This window comes from Lissotriton helveticus, chromosome 7 (genome assembly GCF_964261635.1).
Source record: "Lissotriton helveticus chromosome 7, aLisHel1.1, whole genome shotgun sequence".
NCBI lineage: Eukaryota > Metazoa > Chordata > Amphibia > Caudata > Salamandridae > Lissotriton > Lissotriton helveticus.
In genome coordinates this window covers 451,503,408-451,527,335 of record NC_136068.1, presented here as the reverse complement: position 1 = coordinate 451,527,335, position 23,928 = coordinate 451,503,408, and the positions used below count along the sequence as shown (strand labels likewise).

The window sequence follows — 23,928 nt, the reverse complement described above, 5'->3', positions numbered from 1 at the left end:
GAAGAGGTATCCTTGAGTCTTATATATCGAACAGTGATTATTACAGGGAGGAAACGCGATTAGAAAGCCAAAGGACACAGAATGTCTGTCGTAAATTACAAAATTCAGTACGGCGTATCACCAAGACTTGCTCAGAGTTTACAGTTACAGAGGGAGAGGTGTGGCGCCGCGGCCAGGGCGACTGACGCTGGAATCTGGGGACCACGGTTCGATCCCCGGCTCCGGCGGCAGGTCAGCCCAGCACCATGTGACTCTGGGCAATAGCTCGCTTAATCTTCCCGAAGGCCCCCAGCGCCTAGAGACCCTTACGGGTGATTGTGCGCTTTACAAATGTGGACTTTTACTTTTACTGCAAGAATTACCGAGGCAGAAGCCTGTATTTCGTATTTGGAGGATAAACTAGCTTCACAAAAGATGATGCTATGGAAACTTATTGATTTGGAGAACAGAGCTCGGCGGAACAATCTGCGAGTCTTTCAAATTCCTGAGGGGGTTGAAGGACAGGACCCTCGTAAATTTATTATTGAATTGTTTACTGAGGCGGTCCAGAATGAACTCAATGGGTCTGGCAGACAGAGGATTCAGAGGGCTCACCGTTTTCCCTTTTCTGTCCGGGCCCGGCCAGGTCAGTCGGCAGAAGTGGCTAAACCAAGGGCCATACTGATTTAATTTAACAACTTTTTGGCACGAGAAGCAGTTTCCGATCTTGCCCGTCTCAATAGGAAAAGAGTTGGCAAGGGGGTTGAATTTTTTGTTAGGCCAGATTACGGCCATCAGACGGTAGAGAAACGCTGGCAATTACCTCAGCTTATTCTACCATTTCAAACTAAGGGGGCCCAAGCTTTCTTACTACAACCGGCCAAACTTAAAATCATCCATAAAGGGAATAGTAGGTTTTTCACCTCTGAAAATTTTGACGAAAGAGTTTCTGCAAACCCTCAAAGAAGGATAAGGAGGGATTAGGCTTATAGAATCATTATCAAATTGCAGCTTCCTTTTGTGCTCTTATTCTTAATTATTTGCATAACTCTTGTTTATGAAGTTGTATACCCCCCAGCTGTTGCAACAGGTTATGTCATGGGGGAAGAGAATGAGTATGCATACTGTCTGTGGCCTATTGATCTGTGGGTTAATGTTTTTTTTGTTAGGTTCAATTGTTGGGGGACTTCACGGGTGTGGGAGGGACTTTTGGGTGTAGGGAGCATGTCACCACTAGGACTAACAGTCCTAAAGCCTCGAGGTAGTGGGGCTTTGGAGTGTGCTGTTGGGGTGGTGTTGGGGGTGAGGATGGTGGTGAGGGTAAGGAGGAGGGTGGGGGTAAAAGTAAAAGAAAAAGGAAGATTCATAGCAGCAAAGAAAAGTACAGAGGGTTAAAAGGTTTGCTTATAGGCCTGTAGGTATGGCAACCTTGAATTTATGGCAAATTTAGGCCTTCGAATATGCACACTGAATGTGTGCGGGTTAAATAATTATAATAAAAGGCAGAGGGTCTCCAGAGAGCTTCGGGTGATTCAGCCCGATGTGGTGTATCCACATCGGGCTGATTTTGGGCCATTGTGGAATGTAGGACAGGGGGGGGTTATATTTACCCTCTGTACAATATAAGGCTCTAACCTTGATGAAGCCCCAATATTGGAATATTTGAATGGGGAGCTTGCTACATGGCCCATTCTGTTATTCTTGTGTGGGGATCTTAATATAAATTTGACCTCTGAAGCTTTTCAAAATTGGAGGCGAAATTATAAAGGTAGGAAACCCCGGGTCATCAAGGCTCTATTTCAATTACTAAATCTGTGTATACCCAAGGGTGACCTTGGACCATGCACTTGTAGTAGTTGAAATCCTGGCACTTGCTCGGTGTGACCCCGAGAACGTTTACATTTGACAGGAAGCATTTGATGGATGAAACATTTATTGAATACATGAAGGTGTGGATAAAGGAATTTTTGCAAATTAATAGACACTCCGCGTCCTGAGGGACTGCATGGGATACATCCAAAGCTGGATTTAGAGGGAAACACAGAGCCTTGGGTATTTAAAATGTAAATTAGTGAAACAGGCATTGCAGGTTTTTTATGATGAGCTTAAGATTGTCGAAGAGGAATTAGTTAACGGGTTAGCTGCAGGATATAACACCACACCACTTCAGAATAATCTAGCGAGATGTAAGGCCAAAATTAATCTAGAATCGAGCAAGGAGAGCGCCATAAAATATCAAACATATAGAAAAGAGTGTCATGAGTATGGCGAGGCCACGGGCCGATGTTTAGCCTAGAAATTGCAAATATAAGAGGACGAATAAAGAACGGATGGGGTTATTGTGTCTGATCCCTAGGAAATTCTTATAGTGTTTCATGATTTTTATACAGAATTATATACAGAGAACGATACTGGGGGCCTTTCTCCGACAGATATAGGACTTCCAGCCACTTTATGGGGCCAATTGGCTCAAACGGATGTTGAACCTATTAGGATGGGGGAATTAGAGCAGGCCATAAATTCTCTTGCAGTAGGGAAAGCTGCAGGACCAGACAGCCCTCCTTGGAAGTATTTAAGATCTTTTTTCAGGAGATAAAAAATGATATGCTTAAAGTTTATCAAACTTCACAAAAAGGGGAGATTCCACGAACCTGGTCCGAGGCCAATATTTGTGTGTTGAAGAAAAAGTGGAAACCATCTGAATTACCGGGGTCTTATCATCCAATCTCTCTTCTTAATGCCGACGGTAAAATCTATGCAAAAATCTTGGCCACACGGTTGGCAAAAATTATACCATCAATAGTATTGTTAAAACAACACAGCTTTATACCTGGGAGAGGGACCATAGACCATGTGCGTAGAGTAATTACTCTCCAAGATATCGTACAGGTAGAATCTCGAGAACTTGGCCTGATTTTACTCAATGCCGAAAAGGCGCTCGACCGGGTTTTGTGACATTTCCTCTCATGGGGACTGCAACACATGGGTTTCGGGCAGGGCTATATACGTGCTTGAAACGCCCTTTATCATCTCCCCTCAGTGAAAATTTGCTCAATGGGATATCACTCAGAGACCATCGCGATTTCTAGAGGCACACGACAAGGCTGTCCTTGTTCACCACTTTTATCTGCGCTGTATATTAACCCTTTTATTCTTATGCTAGAACAAAGTAGAAAGATTTTGCCTTGTAAAGTACAACAAGAACAGTATTCTGTAATGGTTTATGCCAATGATATAGCGATTGTTACTTGTAATCCCTGTCTCGCTATACCTGAAATAGAATCCCTGGCGCAGACTTTTGGGGCACTTTCTGGGTATAAACTTAATACTGCTAAAACCCAAATTTTATGTACAAGTCAAGCAATGGATGGGGATGCAAGGTGTGTTAAGGAAGCTATCTATTAAGATACGTACCTCTGTTAAAGAGATCGTTGAGGTTAATTGGGGCGATATTATTTGGGGAGTAAAATGCTCACTTGAAAGGTAGGAGAATCTCCATCTGTCATTAGTGGCAGAGCTAACGTTCTGAAAATGAATGTCTTACCGCGAGTTATGTATTTTTTTAGGGCTGTGCCCCTGGAGGTTTCCTATAAGCAAATTCAATATTTACATATTTACAATCTCTCTGTAGTAAGTTTATGTGGGCCCTTTGGAAACCTCGCAGGGCTGCTCGATATATGACTCCTTCTTGAGAAAGAGGAGGATGGTATATCCCTGACTTTGCTTTGTATTACTATTCCTGTATTTTGGTTAATGCACGTATTTTACGTACTTGAGAAGAGATTAGTAATCTGGCCAAAGCCCCCTCAATTTATCAGATGATTCTAGGGTCAAATGTCAAGCATTGCCTATTCAAAAGAGTGGACAGCAGTTATTTTAAAAGAACGCACTTCAAGGTATTAAATGCTGTGTTTAAAGTCTGGAAGACTGTAGGGAAAAGCTTCGAGATTCCAGTACTTTCCATGTATACCCCCACTAATGCCACAGGAGTGCTGCCCCGGATCTTCTGCGACCAGGTGGCCTTAGGCTTGAGAAGGAAGGGGATTACCTGACTTGGCGACTTATATCATGATGATGGGAGATTACACTTATTTGCGGAGTTGGCGGATAAATTCCATCTACCCATAACTCAATTTTTTAAATACTTACAAGTAAGGGACTTTCTGGGAAAACACCCTATTTGCATTATGAAGTTTAAAATTGTAGAATCTATTAGACAGCTGGGAAACATCAAGCTAATTTATAAAACACTGTTAGAGGGCAGAACGGATGATCTAGAAAAATATAATATGAGATGGAGAACATGGTTGGGGAACCCTGAAATCTCATTGGAAAAATCTATTGATTTGACAGGGAGGATCTTTCCTGCAGCCAGCCTTAAAAGTCATCATTATAAAATGTTATTCAATTTGTATCATACCCCTCTTAAAATGATGAAGTGGGGGGTCAGCATGGTGGGAAGTGTTGCATCTAATATGAGATGGAGAACATGGTTGGGGAACCCTGAAATCTCATTGGAAAAATCTATTGATTTGACAGGGAGGATCTTTCCTGCAGCCAGCCTTAAAAGTCATCATTATAAAATGTTATTCAATTTGTATCATACCCCTCTTAAAATGATGAAGTGGGGGGGTCAGCATGGTGGGAAGTGTTGCCGCTTTGAAAAGGATAGTGCAGGCATTGTGCACGTGTTTTTTGCATGTGCGGTATTGGACACTCTGATAGAATCTATAGAGAGGTTTTTGTCAGAAATAACCGGGGACTGTGTTAAAATTTCTCAGTCTATGATGTTGCTTGGTATTGGGGAAGATTTCCGCCAGGGGCAGCTACTAAATGAACACCATTATCCTATTTTTATGGCCACGGTGGTTGCTCAGTTGGCAATTGCATCACTTTAGCTACAGCAAGAGGCTCCGCCCTTTGAGATGTGGCGGGCCAAGTTTCTCAATGAGTACCACATAGAATACAGTTTATATCCTGTTAAAGGATATAGAAAAAGGAGATTAGGGTTAATGATTTGGGGGGTGGTGAGGGAGGGGGAACATCCTTTACGACGCAGATGTTCCCCCGCAGTACCGTTACAACGCGTATTTTAGAACGCAAGTCGTAACCACGACTTGCGCTGGAGGGCGCTAAAGGACAAGGAATAGTAGATTTACTATTCCAACACCTTCCCTACTGTACATAGGCTGGTGTTGGAATAGTAAATTAAACTATTCCTAAGTCCGCACCCCTACAGCGCAAGTCGTGGTAACTACTTGCGTTGTAAAATACGCGTTGTAACGGTACGCGTGGTAATACCACGCGTTATAACAACGTACATCCGTGAGGGAGTATATGACGGGGTAATTTAGTCTATTATGTATCATATAGTTTGTACCTCATGTTAACTTGATGTTGAGGGCTTTGGTTAGGATTGGGGCTTAAAATGGGCAATGATGGAAGTCTTGATGTATGTGTTCAGTTATGTATTATTTATTTTGCTGCCATGGAATTCTAATAACATTTTAAAAATAGTCGATCGTTTGACATAAATATCATGTCCTAAATGTGGCAATAATGTTTATGAACAATGTTTAGTACAGAGTATTATGTTAGTCAATATTCTGACCATGCTATTCAGGTACAACACCTTCAATAGAATTTGACAAAGGATGACAGATGTAATAAAATAAGGGCTGTTAGCAGGAAAATCAGTAGCGCTCAGACAGGCTGATGTACCGTATGAAAATCCAGTATGTATGGCCACATGTTGACCTTGCACTTGGGGCCGTTCATTGAAGGCAGAGCAGAAAAACTCTATGTGCAGTACTGCATTGACACCAGCTGCAACTGTGTCATAACATTATGTCAGATGGACCTATATGATAGATAAGGTGCTAGTTCAGCTGTGTCTGCAGCAAGAAGTTATATTTGATTTCACAGAGTTTGAAATTCAGCAATAGTATTTCTATTTCAATTAAACTGCAAACACTTAACGTAACACTGTATCCATACACATTATTTTTACAATGGCCTTATTAACTAAGTACGTTTAAGTAAGTCTGTTTTATTTGTAAAGTGCATAGTTAATTAAAACCATTGCACAGATAAAAAAGTAATTAACTATAAAATATGGCATGTTCCAAACAGTTTTGTTATGTACACACCGGTTTCTCATGTATTTCCATAAAGAATTCTTTAGGAAGGAGTAAAATGCAATGTGCTGATCTTTTTAACTACCATCTCTGATACTATTGTGGGTGTAATATTCAATTATTCCCTTTTAAAAGTTTTAGTAAGGAGTTTCTCTGCTGTTAGCACTCAAAAGACAACAGTTAATTTTGTGTTATCTAGTGTTTGAATGTTATGTTTTTTATCATTCCAGGTCCTTTAGTTTGGTGTAGTAGTACTTTAGAGTTGATAGTAATGAATTATTATATTGATATTAGGGTGTGTCCTGAGGAAGAAAGAAATAGTGTGCCTTAAATGGTCTGCCTGTAGAAAATGAGTGTACTGAATATCATTATGCAATGCACATTAGGGTAAGCATGACACTCTCATACTTTTGTAGGGAAATCTGACACCACCAGCTAAACTATAACCTGCATCTACACTGCACTTCCATACCACACTTTCACTACCTACATCGTACATGAAACCTACATCCCAATGTTTGCTGTTCTACACTCCTGCATCACAAAAGACATCAGTTACAACAAGCTAGCATATACTTCTTTCCTAGAGTTCAATTGCACTCTTTAAATCAGGAGTCTCAAACCTTCCCTGAGCTACTGTCTAATATAGGAATTTTATAAATGCACACAGAGACCAAATAACTTAAACACTGCCCCTAGAGTACCCTTAAGTTCTTCATTCCAGATACAGGGAGCATAAAGTATTAATAGAACAGGAGCTGTAACGCAAAGGTTTACAATTGGGGTCCCTGAGGATCAGTGTTGTCCCTTTGCTCTTGAAACACCTAAATAGAGAGAAAGAGAGATGAGTATAAGAGAGGAAGATAAATAAAACAAAAAGAAAGAATGACAAACTAAAGAAAGAAATCAGGAAAGAAAAACAGAAAGAAAGGAAGAAAGAAAGAAAGAAAGAAAGAAAGAAAGAAAGAAAGAAAGAAAGAAAGAAAGAAAGAGAAATATAGGAAAAGAAATACCAAAATAAAGGAAAAAACCAACAAGGACAAAATACCCAGAGAAAAGAGTCAAATGCAGGAATTGAAGGAAGAAAGCAATTAAGAAGTCATGAAAGACGAAGAAACAAACTAGGAAAGGAATGAATGTAAATACAGGAGGAAAGCAGGCATGGTAAAAAAGAAGTACGCAAAAGAATGAAGAGCACAACAGAGAAAGAATAAAGGAAGAAGGTGAGAGAAAGAAAAAGACAGCGAGAAAACAATGGAAGGAAAGAAAGAAAAAAAAGAAGAGAAAAAAGTAGAAGAAAAAAGAAGGGAGAAGATCAGGTCAGAGGTGGAATTAAGAAAAGATCCTTGTGGATGAAGAAAGGAGAAAAAGAAAGAAACAGAACAATAAGTAATAACACCAAAAGGAGAAATACAGAAAAAGAATAACAGGGGAGGGAAGATGAAGGCAGAGAAAACAGATAAGACTGAAAAAAAGAAGGGAGAGAAGGAAACAACCAAAGAAAGAAAAACATTGAGAAAGATGGAGATAGGACAAAAGAAAAGAAGGAGAGAAGGAGGAAAATTAAGTAAGAGTAGAAGAAAGAATAATAAACGAAGAAAAGAGAAAAACAGAAATTGGAGAAAAAATCAAAGAAGAAAGGAAAGAATTACTGAGAGACACAAGATTGAAAAAGAGAAGAAAGAAATAGTAAGAAAGATACAAAAAACTGGAAAATGGAGGAAAAATTGAAAATAGAGGTTGAAATGAGAAAAAAGAAAGAAAAATATCAAGAAGAATATTAAGCCAATAAGAAAAAAAGAAAGAGAACTGAAAAAGAATGCACAACAAAGGAGGGAAGGAAAGAGAATAGTGTAAACAAATAGGGGGAAGCGGGAAAGAGGGAAAAATAAAGAAAGAGGACAGCAACAAAGAGAGAATAAAATACATTGAGAAATGAAAGAGAGACATAAAAGCAAGGAAAACAGAAAGACATGTAAAATGAGGCTAGAAAGAAGTAGAAAAAGAAGAAATTATTTTCAGAAAAGGGTAGTCTGCATCCTCAAGCACTGTCAGCGTTTGAGTAAATCATAGGAACGGGAGCTGTGTTTTAAATAGCTGTGTTATCAGGTGGGCACCTGTATATTCTCAAGCTTGTTGACAGGCAATTATCATATGTGAGCTACTCAAAGGCAGTCTGCGAGCTACTAGTAACATGTGATTGATTAGTTGGAGACCATTGCTTTTAATCCACCAATAGGAAACACGCCATTTCCTACTCTTTAAGTCTCGCTTACTTCTGTAACTACATTCCACCTCCTTCGGAGCCCTACATTAACACCTGCACCAGACATTCTATAAGTTTTTTATTTTTTTTGAAAACATATTTTATTAGGTTTTCATGCAATGCACAAACAATTCACCGATACATGCAACTTCATTACCTTAGTCTCGCAACACTTGACCAATAATTGTATCCCCATCCAGATTTTGCCTCGCCCTGCCAAGTCTGTGTTAGTCCATCCATTTGTTCCACGTATAGAGTGAGGCCTTTCTAATAGCAAGAGTTATATCCCAGTGAACCCGAGACACAGTTCTACAAGGCTAAATTGTGTTGCTCTTAGCCTATTCAGGCACTGTCAGCCTCTATGTTTCAGCACGGATAAAAACGAAAAAAATCCCCCCCTTCAACTCAAACTCCCTGCCCTCTACCCCCCCGAACCCTACCACCTACCTCCCCTCAGACATGTCGCTTTCCCTAGCCGCGCATGTAATGCTCATAATGTGTTCTGCTTACTCCACCCTAGTCCTATGTCAGTAGCCCACATCTCCGCCGGAGGGACACTCCCACTTCCACGCTCGCTCCTCCCATTCTCTCAACTCCCTACCTGTGGTTGCAGTCTCATATAATAAAGAGGACACCCATAGCCGGCGAGGTCAGTCATCATCCACAGTCGGATTCTTGAGCAAATCCACCAACGCCACCCAGGCTCTCGCCAACCCCCAGAATTTGTCGTTGTCAGCCCTCCGAGCTAATTGGAGGTGGAGCGTCCCCTCGCAATCCGCCCACTTAGTAAAGTCACTTAGCCAGCGCGCAACGCTAGGGGCTGTGGCCGCCTTCCAATGGCTAGTGATTTCACGCTTGGCTAGAACTAACCCCAGGTCTAGGAACTTACTGGTGGTTTTGTTGTGGGAAGTGTGGGGAAACCAGTGCAACAGGCACACCACTGGAGTATTCTGCAGGTCCCTCTCCATCACCTCCGTCAGTTTGGCCAGTACCTCTCCCCAGAATCCCCGAAGCAGCGGACAATCCCAGAACATGTGTATGCATACCGCACCCTCCAGACTGCATCGTGGGCAGGTAGCGTGGGAGCCAAAAAACTCATTAATTTTGTGAGGCGTAAGATACGCCCGATGAAACACATAAAATTGAATAAGTTGGAATCTCGCGTTTCGGGAACATTTCCAGGCCCGTTCCATTAACAATTCCCAAGGTTTCTCCTCTATAGGCGTTCCCAGGTCAGTTTCCCACTTAATATGCAGTCCCTCCAGAGGTGTCCTCAAGCCCTGCGTCAACCTCCGATACAAGCACGTCACCGCCTTGATCCTACCTACAGAGGTGACCACATACTGGCAGGGAAGGAAGACCCATGGTTTCTCTAACCCTTTTTTCCAGTGCTTGCGCACAGCAGCTGGTAATCCCGCATGCAAGAGAAAGTCCTGAGCAGGAAGTTTGTGCCTCTGCATGAGGTCTTGAAATGGTAAAAGTGCACCATCTTCATACAGATCTCCAATGGAGGAGATCCCCGATTCCTCCCAGTCATGTAGCCGCTGTCAATCTCCTCCATGGGGGAGCTCCTCGCAGAACCACACCGGGATCTCAGGGGCATATGCCGGGCTCCCTTTATTGCGTCGTATAGCCCTATACCAACATTGCCTCAGGACCCATAGATCCCTGGATACCTCACGTTCCCGCATAGGGAACGGTAGCAAAATCCGACTCAAGTGACGAAGCTCTAGGTCCCTTCTTCTCTGGTTTGTCTCCATTCCCAGCTTCTCTGCCAGCCGTTGTGTAAGCCATTGGAACTGGGCTGCATTGTAGTAAGCCTCGAATCCGGCATTGCAAAGCCTCCCTCCTGACACGGGCGCATCATGGTCGGCAGAGACACTCTTCTTCGTCCCGTTCCCCACAGGAAGCTCGAAACCATGGAGTTGAATTGGGCAAAGCACTTTCCAGGTATCCAAATCGGCAGGGTAACAAAGTAATAGAGTAAACGGGGGAGGGTTATCATTTTTAATAATGCCACACGCCCCGCAACCGACAAGGCAGGGAGGCCCAGAAGTCAAGGTTACTCCTGGTTGAGCGCAGAGCCCTCCCTATGTTACCCTCAAATAAATCAACTGCCTCATGGTAAATTCTAACCCCCAGACCAGACATCCTATAATTTATACCTACATTCTGACCAACAACTCCTGCTCCACCACTGTCACTCTCAATACCCGCCAAATCATAAGTCTCACAAACTTTACTCTATACAGCTTATCTCAAACATAAACACAACATCCCACACCGATACCCATAACAAATGCAACAATAAAACTGTTCTGCTTTATCTCTGATTCTAGTGCAAAATAATGGTATACTTGGTTGTGATTTTTGTAACTATTAAATACATTTTTTGCATATTGTGTTCAGAGGTTTTGAATTATGAATACATCTAACACACCTTATACATTAGAAAAACATCAATCTGGTCAAACGGAAAAAGTCATAACATCTCAAATGTTATCCACTCTATTTTTTCTACATTGACAGTAAAAGAAAGAGAGGTTTATATCACAACTAGCGACAAAAGAAAGCTGTAAATACATAAATCAATTAAAAAGTAAATGAGCATTCATCAAAGTAAATATTTCTTTGTAACAATATGATGCTCAATATATATCTAGGAGAGAAACCGTTGGATTTCAATGCAGGTCTATGATTGTTTCACCTCTTTATATATTTTGCAGAGCCTTTAATAAGACTATAACAAACATTAGGCCCCTGATTTGGAGGTTGGCGTACAGGTTATACCGTTGCAAATATGACGGAGTACCCTGCCCTCCAAGCTTTTGTCCACCTGCCTTATTTACAGGTGGGCAGACTACAACTTTTCAATCAGTGGATTTTTTGATGGCTCAGTCGACCAAAGCCTAGAATCATTTTCTTTTACCAATCACTGCAAAAAAACTTGCCTGTGAGGGACAGGAAAAAACAATAATGATCTCCACACCTTGGGAGAAAACTCCCAGAGTGTGGAAGTCATGAATCTTTTGTTTTTCAGAAACTGCCGCTTCATGGGTTTCTGAAAGAAAAGTTAAATAGTTGGTGAACGGCTGTCAAACTGAGGATGGCCATCCACCAAACCTTTTGTACGTTGATGGAAACCGCTGTGACAGTGGTTCCTTTCAAAGTACAGAGATGATCGCTGGGCAAGAGGTCAGCTTGAAACATAACAACTCAAATACCATTGGGGGACTCAATTTACATTCCACAGGTAGGCAAGGGCTGAGAACACAAAATAGAGTCAATCTGTATATAACAAACTAATAGATTCAAAGGTAAAGCTCTCTCATAGATCTTGATTTGTATTTTGTAGAATGAATTGCCTATTTTAGTACCAGATTTGCACACAGAAATGTGTGTGCATGTCTGTACTGGTTTGTGTGTGTAGTTGTTTATGTGTGTGAGAAACTGAGAGAAGAGAGAGTAAGAAAGGGGGTGAGAGTTCGGGGCTGCACTCATTTAAAATCATGGACTAGATTGGCAAAAACCACAGGAGGTAGGTGGTGTTTGTATTCCAGCAGATTCTGCCAAGGCATGTGCTGCGCCTTTTGTAACAAGCATTGTACTTGCACCCATTTCACCTCCCACACTGTGTCAAGATGTATTACACCATTTGCTAGGAGGCTAGGGCCCATACAAATGAGGGAACACTTTTGTCCAGGTGTTTCTGTCAAATTACTAAGCACTGGCAAAGGCAAACTGGATCGCAGAAGATGTCTAACTCTAAGGGAAGCGGTGCAAAGGTAGCACGCCTACCGATGCACACTTTGGGAGGTGCTACGGAGAGTCTCAGAAACCCAGTCATCCCCTTGAAAATGAGGTTAAATAATATACCCACCTCCAAATGTGTTCCGATATGCTGGCAGTACAAAACAGAACAGCAGCTTGGAAGTGCCACACATCTTTCACTGCTGCACCCTCTCTGGCCTCTGAGACTTCAGGACTTCACTAGCAAGGTCATGTTTTTATCAAGATATACAAGGAGATGAAACAACTGTAGACCTATTTTGTAACACACCACATTGTTATTAGTATGTAGTTCATGTATTATACCATTACAGTACTGTTGATTTATTGACATTGTGCTTTATCATGTATTTCCATGTATTTTTATCTAAGACAGTCCATCCTAATTAGAGTGTTTAAAATACATTTGTGTTAGACTTAAAATAGGTCAAATATTTGTAAATATAATCATTCAGTGTTTTTAAAGCCAGTTTACTTTTTGTTCCGCTCAAAAAGATATTGCAGTCTCTAAGGCCAGTATTGTGTTGAAAAGAAGTTAAATATTTCACAAACTCATAACCCTAGTATAGATATTTTATAAGTATAAACCACTAAGGTAATCCAGGTCTAGAGAATAGCCAAATAGAATTAATTATTTTTGATGATATATGCCCCATGCCAATACAGAAAGCGACTAGGTCGAATAGCTCGCACCTCTCAGCCTGTAGCAAGCAATACATTTGTTGCACATCCTAAATGGTATCAGTCACTTTTGGATGCCTCTGCAGTGCAGAAAGACATTCATTTATAAAAAAAGAAAAGCCTTTTTGATGTGAAATTAAGAAAAGACAAGAATTTCTGATATTTTGATGGACTTATTTATTCATTCATTGGGGGTACCAATATATTTATAATTTTATTATGACCCATTTTTATCCTGTAAACTTTCTTGCTGCTGGGGGTCAAGAAATCTAAGGCTACAGCCTTATTTTCAATCTGTTTTGGCAACTGCTGGTTCTACTTGGTCTATTTCAAGGAGTGATTACATTGTTGTTATTTGCTCCGCTTCTATCTTATTGATAATTGAGTCTTGGGGCCTGATTAGGAGTTTGGAGGACAGGTTTACTCCAAAACAAACGTGAGGGATATCCCGACCTCCGTATTACAATTCCATTATATCCTATAGTTGGAACATGTAATATGGCGGACGGGATATCCGTCACGTTTGTGACGGCGTATCCCATCCTCCAAACTCATAATCAAGCCGTTATTGATTTGTTCAAGCATCTCCTGTTTCACAATATTCCCTCTATACCTGATCCATGGTACTTAATACTTGTTTTGGATTTGTTTTTCTCCTCTTGTTCGTCACAAATGTTTCAAATTACCAATATTTCCTATTTCTGCATATCTAGGAGAATTCGCCTGAAGTTGAAAGGATGGCTTTAATATGTCAAATTTCTCTTACCAAGTGGATACCACAGTCAATATCTTCTAAGATTGTAAATCTGTTTACGGTGCCTTCTATTCCAGAGGAGATTGTTTTTTGGGCCATTCATCAAATGACAATTCAATACGGTAATTTGAAAAAATGCTATGTTGTTGTCAAACACTGTGCTCTGTGGCAGTCTACCGGATTCTACATTAATTTTAGGTCTGTATGCAAATAGTTTTATCTGTCTATGGCTCATGTCATCACAACACTCAAATACGCAGAGTGGGCTCTGAAGCATGTGGCAACATGTTCTTTCAGTTCCCTTACTCCATTGCTTGTTTAAAGCATTTCTACATTTTGTACAAAACCCATAACAGTATGGTGAATTTATGCATTTTACAGTGATGATTGAGAATGGATCAATCACTAGCATTGCATATACAATGCAAATTGAAAGTGGAAAGAAGCCACAGGGTATATTTAAGTTATTTTCTACATATATTTCAAACTGATTGTGGCATTCAGAATAGAGTCCCATGCCCATGCCTTTGCCATTTCAGCCCGCATAGTTAAAACAATTAATTTTTTAAGGAAGTGACAATTAATTGGAAGGAAATACAACAGCACCACTATGTGTTGCAACCCCATGTCATAATGGTAATTCAAATAAGCTCTAAAACGATTACTTTCTGTACAGTGCTAATTAAAGAAACAAGTATCTCCGTGCTTATGCCATCAGAAGGCTTCAAAATATGGAACTCCAGCAAGAGGCCTTAGAAGTGAATGGTTGCATCTTAAATACAGGTCCACTGACAGCCACTTTTGAAAGATGCAAATGTATTGCTGCTATTTTGGTTATTATGTTCAAATGATACATATTGTTTTAGATTTGTTGAAATTTAGTAATTTCACATTTTAGATTCACATTTTAGCACCACATACCAGTACCAGATGTCCCTTACAGGTTTTGTTTCATTATGTCTCTTGAGGAAAAACTGTTAAAAACTGAAACAGCTCTACACCAACCAGCTACTTAACTATTAAGCCTTTATTTGTACAAGGATTTAGAATTTCTGTAAATGCAGCAACTCTGCTATAATGCCGAACTCCTTCATCACCGTCATAAAAAGGTGCGAGTGAATCCTGGGAAAAGACAATGTGAAACGTTCTTTTCCGCTTATTGCATTACGTTTTATGTTCTGCTGGGTGGAAAATATACAAAGCCAATCATCAAGATTTTTTTACAATATGTTTCATGACCAACACCACCTTTGCAGCACACTCATCATCTTAAGTTGGTATTAGTGTTTAGTTTAATTAATATTGTTTATCCTATTTTCTCTTACAGGACCGGAAATGGAACCATATCTAGATCTGATTCTCAGAACGCTCTTTCCTGTAATGAAGACTGCTTCTACAATCAACCAGAAATATTGGTTTAGCCTTGGTGTGCACCTGCGCTGGTGGAGCGGTCGGGTTTGGTTTGATGGTTGGGAGAGTGTTGGGACAGGACACCTTTATTAAGTTCACTTTTGTAACATTTCCTGAGAGCACCCTTCATGCAAAGAGATGCAATTTCTTATGTCTGATTGGTGCAGAGAATAACAGTCCCTATTCATCCCATTGTTTTCAACAACTGATTACTTATCTGCATTAAACTTTCATTTGTGGCACAAATCAGAACTCAACTGCAACAATGGTCTGCATAATGTGTAACTCCACTACTTTCTAGTACATTTGCCAATTGGGCTGGCATGCTGAGCTGCTGTGTCAAGTTTGCCATGTAATGACTGGAACACATCTCTAGTCTGTATAGTGCACCTCCGGGAAAAACCCTATTATTTTCAGTAATAAAAAACGAAGGGCTTGATTTAGAGTTCGGTGGACAAGTTGTATCCTATTGTATGTGTAATAAGAGGGACGGGCTATCCCATCACGTTTGTGACGGGATACCCATCTGCCACAGCCTGAATCAGGCCTTATGTTGTGAACTTACCTCCCTAGGAAGTGGAGCATTAAAACCTGTAGAAATTGTACATCATTTCCCAGAGGTAATTGTTCACTTCAATGGCACAGACATCTTGTTGCAACCTAGAGCTCGCACAATTGCAAACTAGTTACCGTGTTAAGTAAAGATTTAGACTGGTGCAAATCATGGAGTAAATATATTTTTACCATTTTTGCCTCTTGAAAAATAAAGAATGCAGGAAGCAAGATTTGCTCCCAACTAAACATTTTCAATATTAGGACAGAAAAAGGGGCAATGTGATTTCACACGTTTTGCTATGCTTAATATAGGAAATTGAATGAATCAGTGTTTATTTAGATGTGAGATTAAAACCAGTGTAGTGTCTTCCTGCCTGATTAGCAGAAGAGTGCAAAATCATTACACCACTTTTTACTCTGGTGATATCTGAACCAGCACTTCTTTGTTAACCACATAAAATGATTCACAAAATTACTGATAAGGAATGCTCGGATGCATCATCTTTTATATTTTTACATACTTTTTTTTATTTTGGCAAATATCGTCATACAGTAATAACTTGTGCAAAATCTGATTTCTCCACTCTTATTTCATAAACAACAAAACTGTACAAACTAAATTGCTTTGTTGCTAATTGAATGTAAAAAGTACTCTGGTGACACATATTCTGCCTTTCCTTCATTTTAGTTCAATACAATGAGTTGCAGTAATGTGGAATTATTACCATATATTGTCTAGAATGCTTCAAAAGTGCAATAGGATGCATGATCGAAATGGATACCATTACAGTATCTATGAGAGTCATAGAATACCTATGTGAATTGAGTCTAATACCTGATATAATTCATTTCCTATCAGCAGACGCATTGCACTGTTTTTGCTCAGTATGTCCTATGCACTACCAGACGAGGTGGTACATGTGTAGATTAATGCAACACTTAAGCCTTTGAACTTAACTGTAATTTTTTTCTTTTTGTGCAGTCATTGAGATGTTATCAGGCCAGTTTGCTTCCAGTGTAGACACTCCTCTAGTCACACTTTTCTTTGAAGCCTACTCAACCTGTAAGGTATTTCTTCTTGAAACCATCCCCAGTCTCCAGGAGGTGAGTTGGTAAAGTGGGGAAAGAAGAGAGTGCAGTGGATGAAGGTTTAGAGCTGTTACGTTTTGTGAGATAACTGATGCATACACATTGACTGCCCCTTCCTCTGCCTTTGCATATATACTTCATTATATGAAATACAAAAAAATATGAAATTCATTCTCTTGACCCAGACTTGTGATCTCTATTTATGTAGATGAATAAAATGTGTAAAAACCTTTATTGTACCCGACCAAGTATCAAATTCCTATCAGGTCAGATATATAAAACAAAATAAAATCAAAGCTAAACCATGCTATAATACTTAAGTATTAGGGAACAGTAAGTGTAATAAGTATTTTTGAAAAAGAAAGTGACAGAATTAGATTCTAGGGCAATTTAATAAAATCGCAGCTGCAGTAGTGTATTTTCTATGTCTACCACAACCTGTCCATGAATAGGAGCCAGGGGAAATATATATTTTTTAAAGAGCTGGGGAGAGGGAGAAAATAGAGAGAGTGGGTGGGGAACCCTCATCCAAATAAGACAAGAGGGAAACAAATTCATGGATAACATTTCTATTTTAGAGAATCAGTTTTGTCTATTGGAATATTCTGCCAGTGACAGAAACCACTACCTTTGCATGACAGAATCACTTCCTAGTGAACAGATGTCAAGTGCAGCTGCCTCTCCAGGGAACCCTCTACTTCCACATGTGGCTCATCTTTTCTTAGTAGTTAATGTCTAGTGCGTGGAACTGAAAACCTGGTGTAATTTATCTTAACAGGTCTGGGGGCAGGTCATCACCACTCTGGGACATTTGGCCTCCATTCTGCCAGAGGAGCAACTAGATAAGGAGCTTCCTTGGTTGGTCAATGAAGTTGAAAGGCTCCAGCCCCAGCTGCCTGCTGATATGGCATTTCGTTTGCTCACGGTGAGTGTGACCTTTATTTGCTGTCCATGCTTGCCACTTCAACCAATCCCAAATGATCCACTCATAATGAACACTGTATCTCATAATGAGAGATTAGCTGCAATGAAACACTACATTATTGAGAAATGAGGGTTGAATACAGAACTACAGGATTCCATTGGTGAGTTAGTTACACCACAGGTGGAGTTGTGAGATGGTTCAGGCCTCTATCATGTGTACATTGGGCCAACATATTGGCATTCCGCTCCCAACAGTACCAATGTTGTGGGTATCAGAAATTTTGGGATGTAGGAAAAATGTATGATTCCAAGTTTTCCCCTTAGGTAACCCTGAGAAATAGAACCACCACACCTATTCGGACAGTAATTCCCCACTATTTGACACATTCACGCCTGGTAATTATTTCAGTTTTGAGCTGGTGTATTGTTTTGGGAGCTATAGGCATTACAGGGAATATAGTTTTCCAACATTAATTCCAAATACTGAACCAGCTCAATTGTGATTAGTACACAATCCATGAAGGCAGCCAGAGAAGCAAAATGCACATTTGTATTTGTTACGTATGAAATCGGGATTAATAAAGGAGAAATGTGGACCGAAGCAATTGTGCTAGATTTTAAATAAACATCAACAGTGCTGAAATTTGCTTCACCTGTTGTTGTGATACTGGGTAAGTAAAATTGGTTATAGAAGTGAAATTGAGCATACTGACGCTCCATCTTGATGCGTTAATCATAACAAAACAGCGGATCTTCAGTCACTAGAGCCCTGACATAGGTCCCAAGCAGTAATTGGGCTTACTAAAGCCCTAGTGACCTCTTATAACAAACAGTGTGCCATTGCATTTTCTCTAGTCTGAGAGGCTGCTTACACCCTGTGAAATACAAGTACATTTACAAATGACCTTCACTAAGGAGCCCCATGACTTTGCATTGCACTCCTGGTGACCGAACATACAGGTAAAACAGTGAAGTCTTAAGAGGCGCACTGGAAATGTATCATGTTGGTAATCAATAATGTGTTGGAATTATAGAATACTACTTTTAGTTGCTATAAAAACAAATATTAGCAAAGGAAAGAGTCCGTAGTTAGAGACGTGCGAACTGTATTAGCTGAAAAAGCTAGAGTGACGTAGACCTTGGTGGACACACTATTAGAATTATTACGTCTCCAATCTGCCAATTTTCATTTCCACAGAACTATTGTTTTTAAGGCTTGAGAATTGTAGATTAATGTTGAGGCTCTAAGTGGAACAGTTTCTGCTAGGTCTGAGCACTTACAGTTAAAAGGACAGGATGTTCAAATTTCCTTACAAGTCCTTCTTTTTTGACAGTCTCCACTTGTAATAAAAATTTGAATACCAGCTACAAACATAAAAACATGACAGAATGTTGTTGTATGGCATATTGACCATATACATAATTTGAGGTTGTTCCCCCAATGAGTCTTACAAGCCTTCATTGCAGGTGATCATTTTCCTCATTAGCATCTGTGTAGCTAAATGTGTTCCTAAAACTGCTTTTAGTCGTCACCCATCTTCTGTGTTGCAGCTCCTGCCTCCACGTTGCCTTTGATTCTCATAAGCGAACACTATACTTTTAGGCTCCTCTGTACTCCCATGGTTCACAGTGTGCAGGGGTGCAAGAGGGACATTGAGCAATCCTGGTCCACAACTGTTAATAGTGAAACAGATGTAGCGGCGCATACATGGATCCACGTTTTAGAGGAGCACCCCAATTATGTCTGTATTTTACTATCTGACAGGAAAAAATGGGAAAATGTATTTCCAATAGTGTTCATACACCCATGCTACATCTAAGTGTGCCCTTTGGCTTGAGGGTGTATTTTGCTGACTTTGGATGAGACTACATTAGTGGAGTGTGGATCACTTGGAGAAGCAGGCAGATAACTAGAGGACCTGTAGGATGAACAGGGAGAAACAGGAGGGTGAAAGGGAGGTCAAACAGAAGATGAGGACAAGGGAACAAGACTCTCCAAAAAGTTCAGTACAACTGAATGGAGGAGGAGGAGGAGGACCAAGATCACTAGCAGGATTAGGAACACACGGAACTGGATTTCCAAGATAATGAAGAGAAAGCAATAGCAGGAGGACCATGGAAAAACCTGGAGGATCAGGCAGCCAAAAACCACAGTCGACCAGGATGACTGAGACCCCAAGGACATAAGGCCCAGCATGCCTAAGACAAAGAGGAGGATCAGTAAAACCAGGAGAATAAGTAGAATGAAGTAGAACAGAAGGACCAGAACCAGGAGGCCAAAGAGGAGAAGAAGTACAAGTAGCCACTTTATTAAGCGCCATAGAAGCCAGAAACTAGCTGACTCCAAACCTTTTCGGTGGTATAACAATGAATGTGTAGGCAAGCAAGAATTGCCCTTGGCAATGCTATCAGGGTTGGGGAAATGGGTACTGTCCGTACTGCAAGATAAGAATACAAAAAAGCTATCCATAAAGCCAAGTGCCTATGGGATGAGCTTAGATGGCAGGACCTATAGAAGCTAATTTGCAGAATAATACCAAATTAGTCTGGAATATCATTAAGTGAGGCAGAGGGGTCAACCTGATCAGCCTCTAATTCATGTCTCTCATGAAGGATGGGTTAATTACTTTGGGCCCCAATATGCGCGTAACCCTTTAGATTATCAAATGGAAGAAGTTAGTTATGTTTTTTATACTGATGAGGCTTTTAATGACAAAGACGTTTTAGCAGCTCTTAGTGCAGTTGCTGGAGGTAGAGCGCCAGGACCCGATGGTGTCCCTGCGGATGTGTTCCTCTATGACCAAATACGATGGGGTAGATACATCTTGTTGATGGCAAATGCAACGGCCCAGGGTGCCCCGATCCCGGTTTCCTGGAAAGGGGCCGTGATAATTCCAGTATATAAAAAAGGAGATAAAACTCAACCAGTTAACTACAGACCTATCAGCTTGATGGATACAATTCAGAAGGTAGTTGGGAGGTTGATCCTGAACAAAATCTTAGACTGGATTGAAGAGAATAGTATATTGCCCCCATTCCAAGAGGGTTTCCTTAAATACACTAGCACCATTGATCAAGTCATTCATTTTATTCTTTCATAGTGGAAGACTGTGACATTGGGCAAGGGCAGCCTTTATGCTGCCTTTGTCGATCTACGTTCAGCTTTTGACCTTGTCCCCCGTTCCTGGTTATGGGTGACGTTGAGGGAATTAGGCCTTTCAGACGAGATCCTAACCTTCGTAATGAGGCTGCACGAGGGCAATCATGCTCGAATCCGCTGGGGAGGGCAGGGTAGGGTCACCACTCAGTTTCCGGTTGAACGAGGGGTACGGCAAGGCGGTACCATGGCACCAACGTTATTCTCTTTGTATATTAATGGAATAGTGGACCGCTTGTTGCCAGTGAATACAGATGCCCCTTCTCTAGCAGGTGTAAAAATTCCGATGTTAATGTTTGCAGATGACACATTAATTATTTCCAAGACTCCTAGTGGCCTCCAGTGAGCTCTATCAATTTTTGAAGATTTTTGTGTTGCTCGAGGCCTGGAAGTTAATGTGTCAAAAGCGAAATTCATGGCTTTTAATCCGCATCGAAGTTTTAAGGGGAGGGTTTTTATTAATAAACAACCACTTGAACTGGTCAGGGCTTTTACCTATTTGGGTATACAGTTAGAGAAGAAACTTAAGTGGGACTGCCATATCGATTTAGCAGCCCTGAAACATCGACAAGTTACGGGAGTTTTAAGTCTGGAGCATAAAAGGTCTCTAAAAAAACAATTAGACCAGTCCTCCAAGTTTATGAATCTAAATCTGTTAGCTCCGCTCTTTATGGCGCCGAATAATGGGTGTTTGAGAAAGCAGCACCTTTAACTCTTTCTGAAAATAAGTTCCTCTGTAGCATTACCAATCTCTCAAAAAGCACCCCTCTTAAGCCACTTAGATATGATTTGGGTAGAAAAGCTATTATTGATGTCGCCAAGTTGCGTCCGATTTTATATTGGCGCAGGTTGTGAACAACACATGAACTCTCATCATATGCCTCAGGTTTTCTGGATGTAATAATATCTGATGCCTTCCATAAAATTGGTTGGTTAAGAGGTGTTAGGAATAGCCTGATTGGCCTGGGAATGAGAATGCTATGGGAGAACCGATTAGAGGCTTCCCTCTGAAAACATCCTAAAAGAGAAGTATTGGGAGTGGGCTGCTTTTAATGCTTGGAGTAACTCTGACTCATCTTCTATGGTGGGAATCTTCTTAGAAACAAAACTCACACCCAGATTAGAATCCTATTGGGATAATATCACCAGGCCAAGAGATAGGGAGCTTTACTTCCAACTCAGGGCCGGCTCCTTACCTTTAAAGTCCCTTTTTTCCAGGTGGACTCCCACAAGTGATAACATCTGTCCTGCATGTGGGAGTCATAGCGAAACAGTTGCCCACCTGCTTATTGCCTGTCCCGCCTATGCACTTCCTAGGCGAGTTTGGCTGGCTCCAGTGTGCAAACTACTTTGCACATTTAGGTGCGCCGAAGCAGAAAGGCTTATGCGCACCAGCACTTTACCATTTATCACAATAGCGGTAGCCAAATACCTAGGATGGGCGTGGGCTATAAGGCTGAAACCTAAATCTGGGTAATTTTTTGGTGAGCATTAATTTGAACTTCCCTAGCATGGCCACTGAATGTGATTGATTATTTTAACTGGGTGTAACTTTTATCTCGTCCATTTGCTCTGAGATCTAAGTTTTATCAAACATTTTTATCTATCCAGCCAAGGCATTTTTAACTGTATCTAAATGTTGTTTGTTTTGTGCTTTTATGAGTATACTTCGAATAAAGCTACTTTGGAATGGAATGAAATGGAGAAGAAGGATGTGCAATTGGAAAAGGAGGCTCATCAGGAGGACCAGTACCACCAGAACAAGAAGGAAGAAGATGGGCAGGTCAACATGGAGAACCTACACCACTGTGAAGACCCTACACAGAATGAGGAGGAGGAAGATGGCCATGAGGATGAGTAGAAGGGGAGGTGAGGGTCCAGGACAGCCAAGAAGTTTAGAAACTCCAGGACCACCAGAAGGATTTGGAAAACTTGAACCAACAGGGGACCAATACCATGTCCAAGAACTAGGATAACCAAGAGGATCAAGACCAGGAAGAATAGGAAAAGGATTTCTAAGAGGACTAGAAAAATAAGGAGGAAAACCAGGAGGAGGGAGACCAGTAAGAGGAAGAAGACCACAAAGAGAAAGCGGAGGCTAGGAGGTCCAGAACAGCAGCCACCACCATGACCACCATGAAAAACCTGAGGGCCAACACCAGGATTGCTAGGAGTAATAGCACCAGAGGATCCAGAGGACCAGGAAGAGGATGACCAAGATTAGCTGGACTATGAACATAAGGACAATGAAGATCATGAGGACCAGCAGGACTGGGACCAGAAGAATTAAAAGATTGAAGAACACCAGGGAAAGAGCACCAGAAGAACAACTAGGAGGGACACAGCAATAAGCACCATGGTAAAGATAATCCTTTTATCAGAAGTAGGATCTCAGGAGGATAAGGGCTACTTATGGCTAATGACCAATACCTAGAAGACCAGGACCAAGAATATGTAGATGAAGACCAGGAGGATGAGTTTGAGGAAAATATGAGTTGACAGAAGGGAAAGAAGAATAAGAGGATGATCAGGGGGAAGAGACTTAGAAAAAGGAGAACATGAAAATCAATACGAAGATTAGGAGAACTATTAAAAGGAAGACCTGGTAAACCAGGAGCATGAAGAGGAAAACCTATAGGTGGAAGACCAGCAAGAGGAGAATGACCAAGAGGAGTAGAGGGACCAGGGCAACCAGGAAGTCCAGGAGCACTAGGATTACCAGGTCCACCAAGAGGACACAGCCATCAAGGGAATCACAACGGGACACGCATCAGGAGAACTAGGGACAGGAAAAGCAAAGGCAGAATGATGATTTGAAAAGGAAAGAGAGATCAACAAAACTGATGGGTACCATTAAGACCAAGACCAGCAGGAAGACCAGGAGCAGGAAGACCAAGGCCATGAAGGAAGGGACTAAGATGGCCATGAGGATCTAGACAGTGCCATAAGAAGAAGGAGTAGCAGACAACCAAGAGAACTAGAACCACCAAGAGAACTAGGACAACCAAGGCAAGGGCCATCATCAACAGTGGCTAAGAATACAGGGCCTACGATGACAAGTGAGTCTAGGCTACATGTGTTAGGGCATGCCCCTGTTAACTGCTGAACATGTTCTCTTCTGGTTCCTTGATGGACTAAAATCCAACATCTGACTCCAACAGATAACCTCTACAGAAATCACTATGTG

At 41.0% G+C, this 23,928-nt stretch overlaps 1 protein-coding gene across 3 annotated transcripts in view; it reads left to right on the top strand.

Annotated features, from left to right (window-relative positions):
- The window catches only part of LOC144768594 (maestro heat-like repeat-containing protein family member 1), a 149,150-nt gene that overhangs the window by 53,705 nt on the left and 71,517 nt on the right, over positions 1-23,928 (top strand). For all 3 annotated transcript variants that reach the window (XM_078652388.1, XM_078652389.1, XM_078652390.1), the window contains exons 5-8: positions 13,566-13,728; positions 14,934-15,032; positions 16,554-16,675; positions 17,439-17,585. In XM_078652388.1, the coding sequence (XP_078508514.1) occupies positions 13,566-13,728; positions 14,934-15,032; positions 16,554-16,675; positions 17,439-17,585 (531 nt within the window). The remainder of the gene's footprint in view (positions 1-13,565; positions 13,729-14,933; positions 15,033-16,553; positions 16,676-17,438; positions 17,586-23,928) is intronic.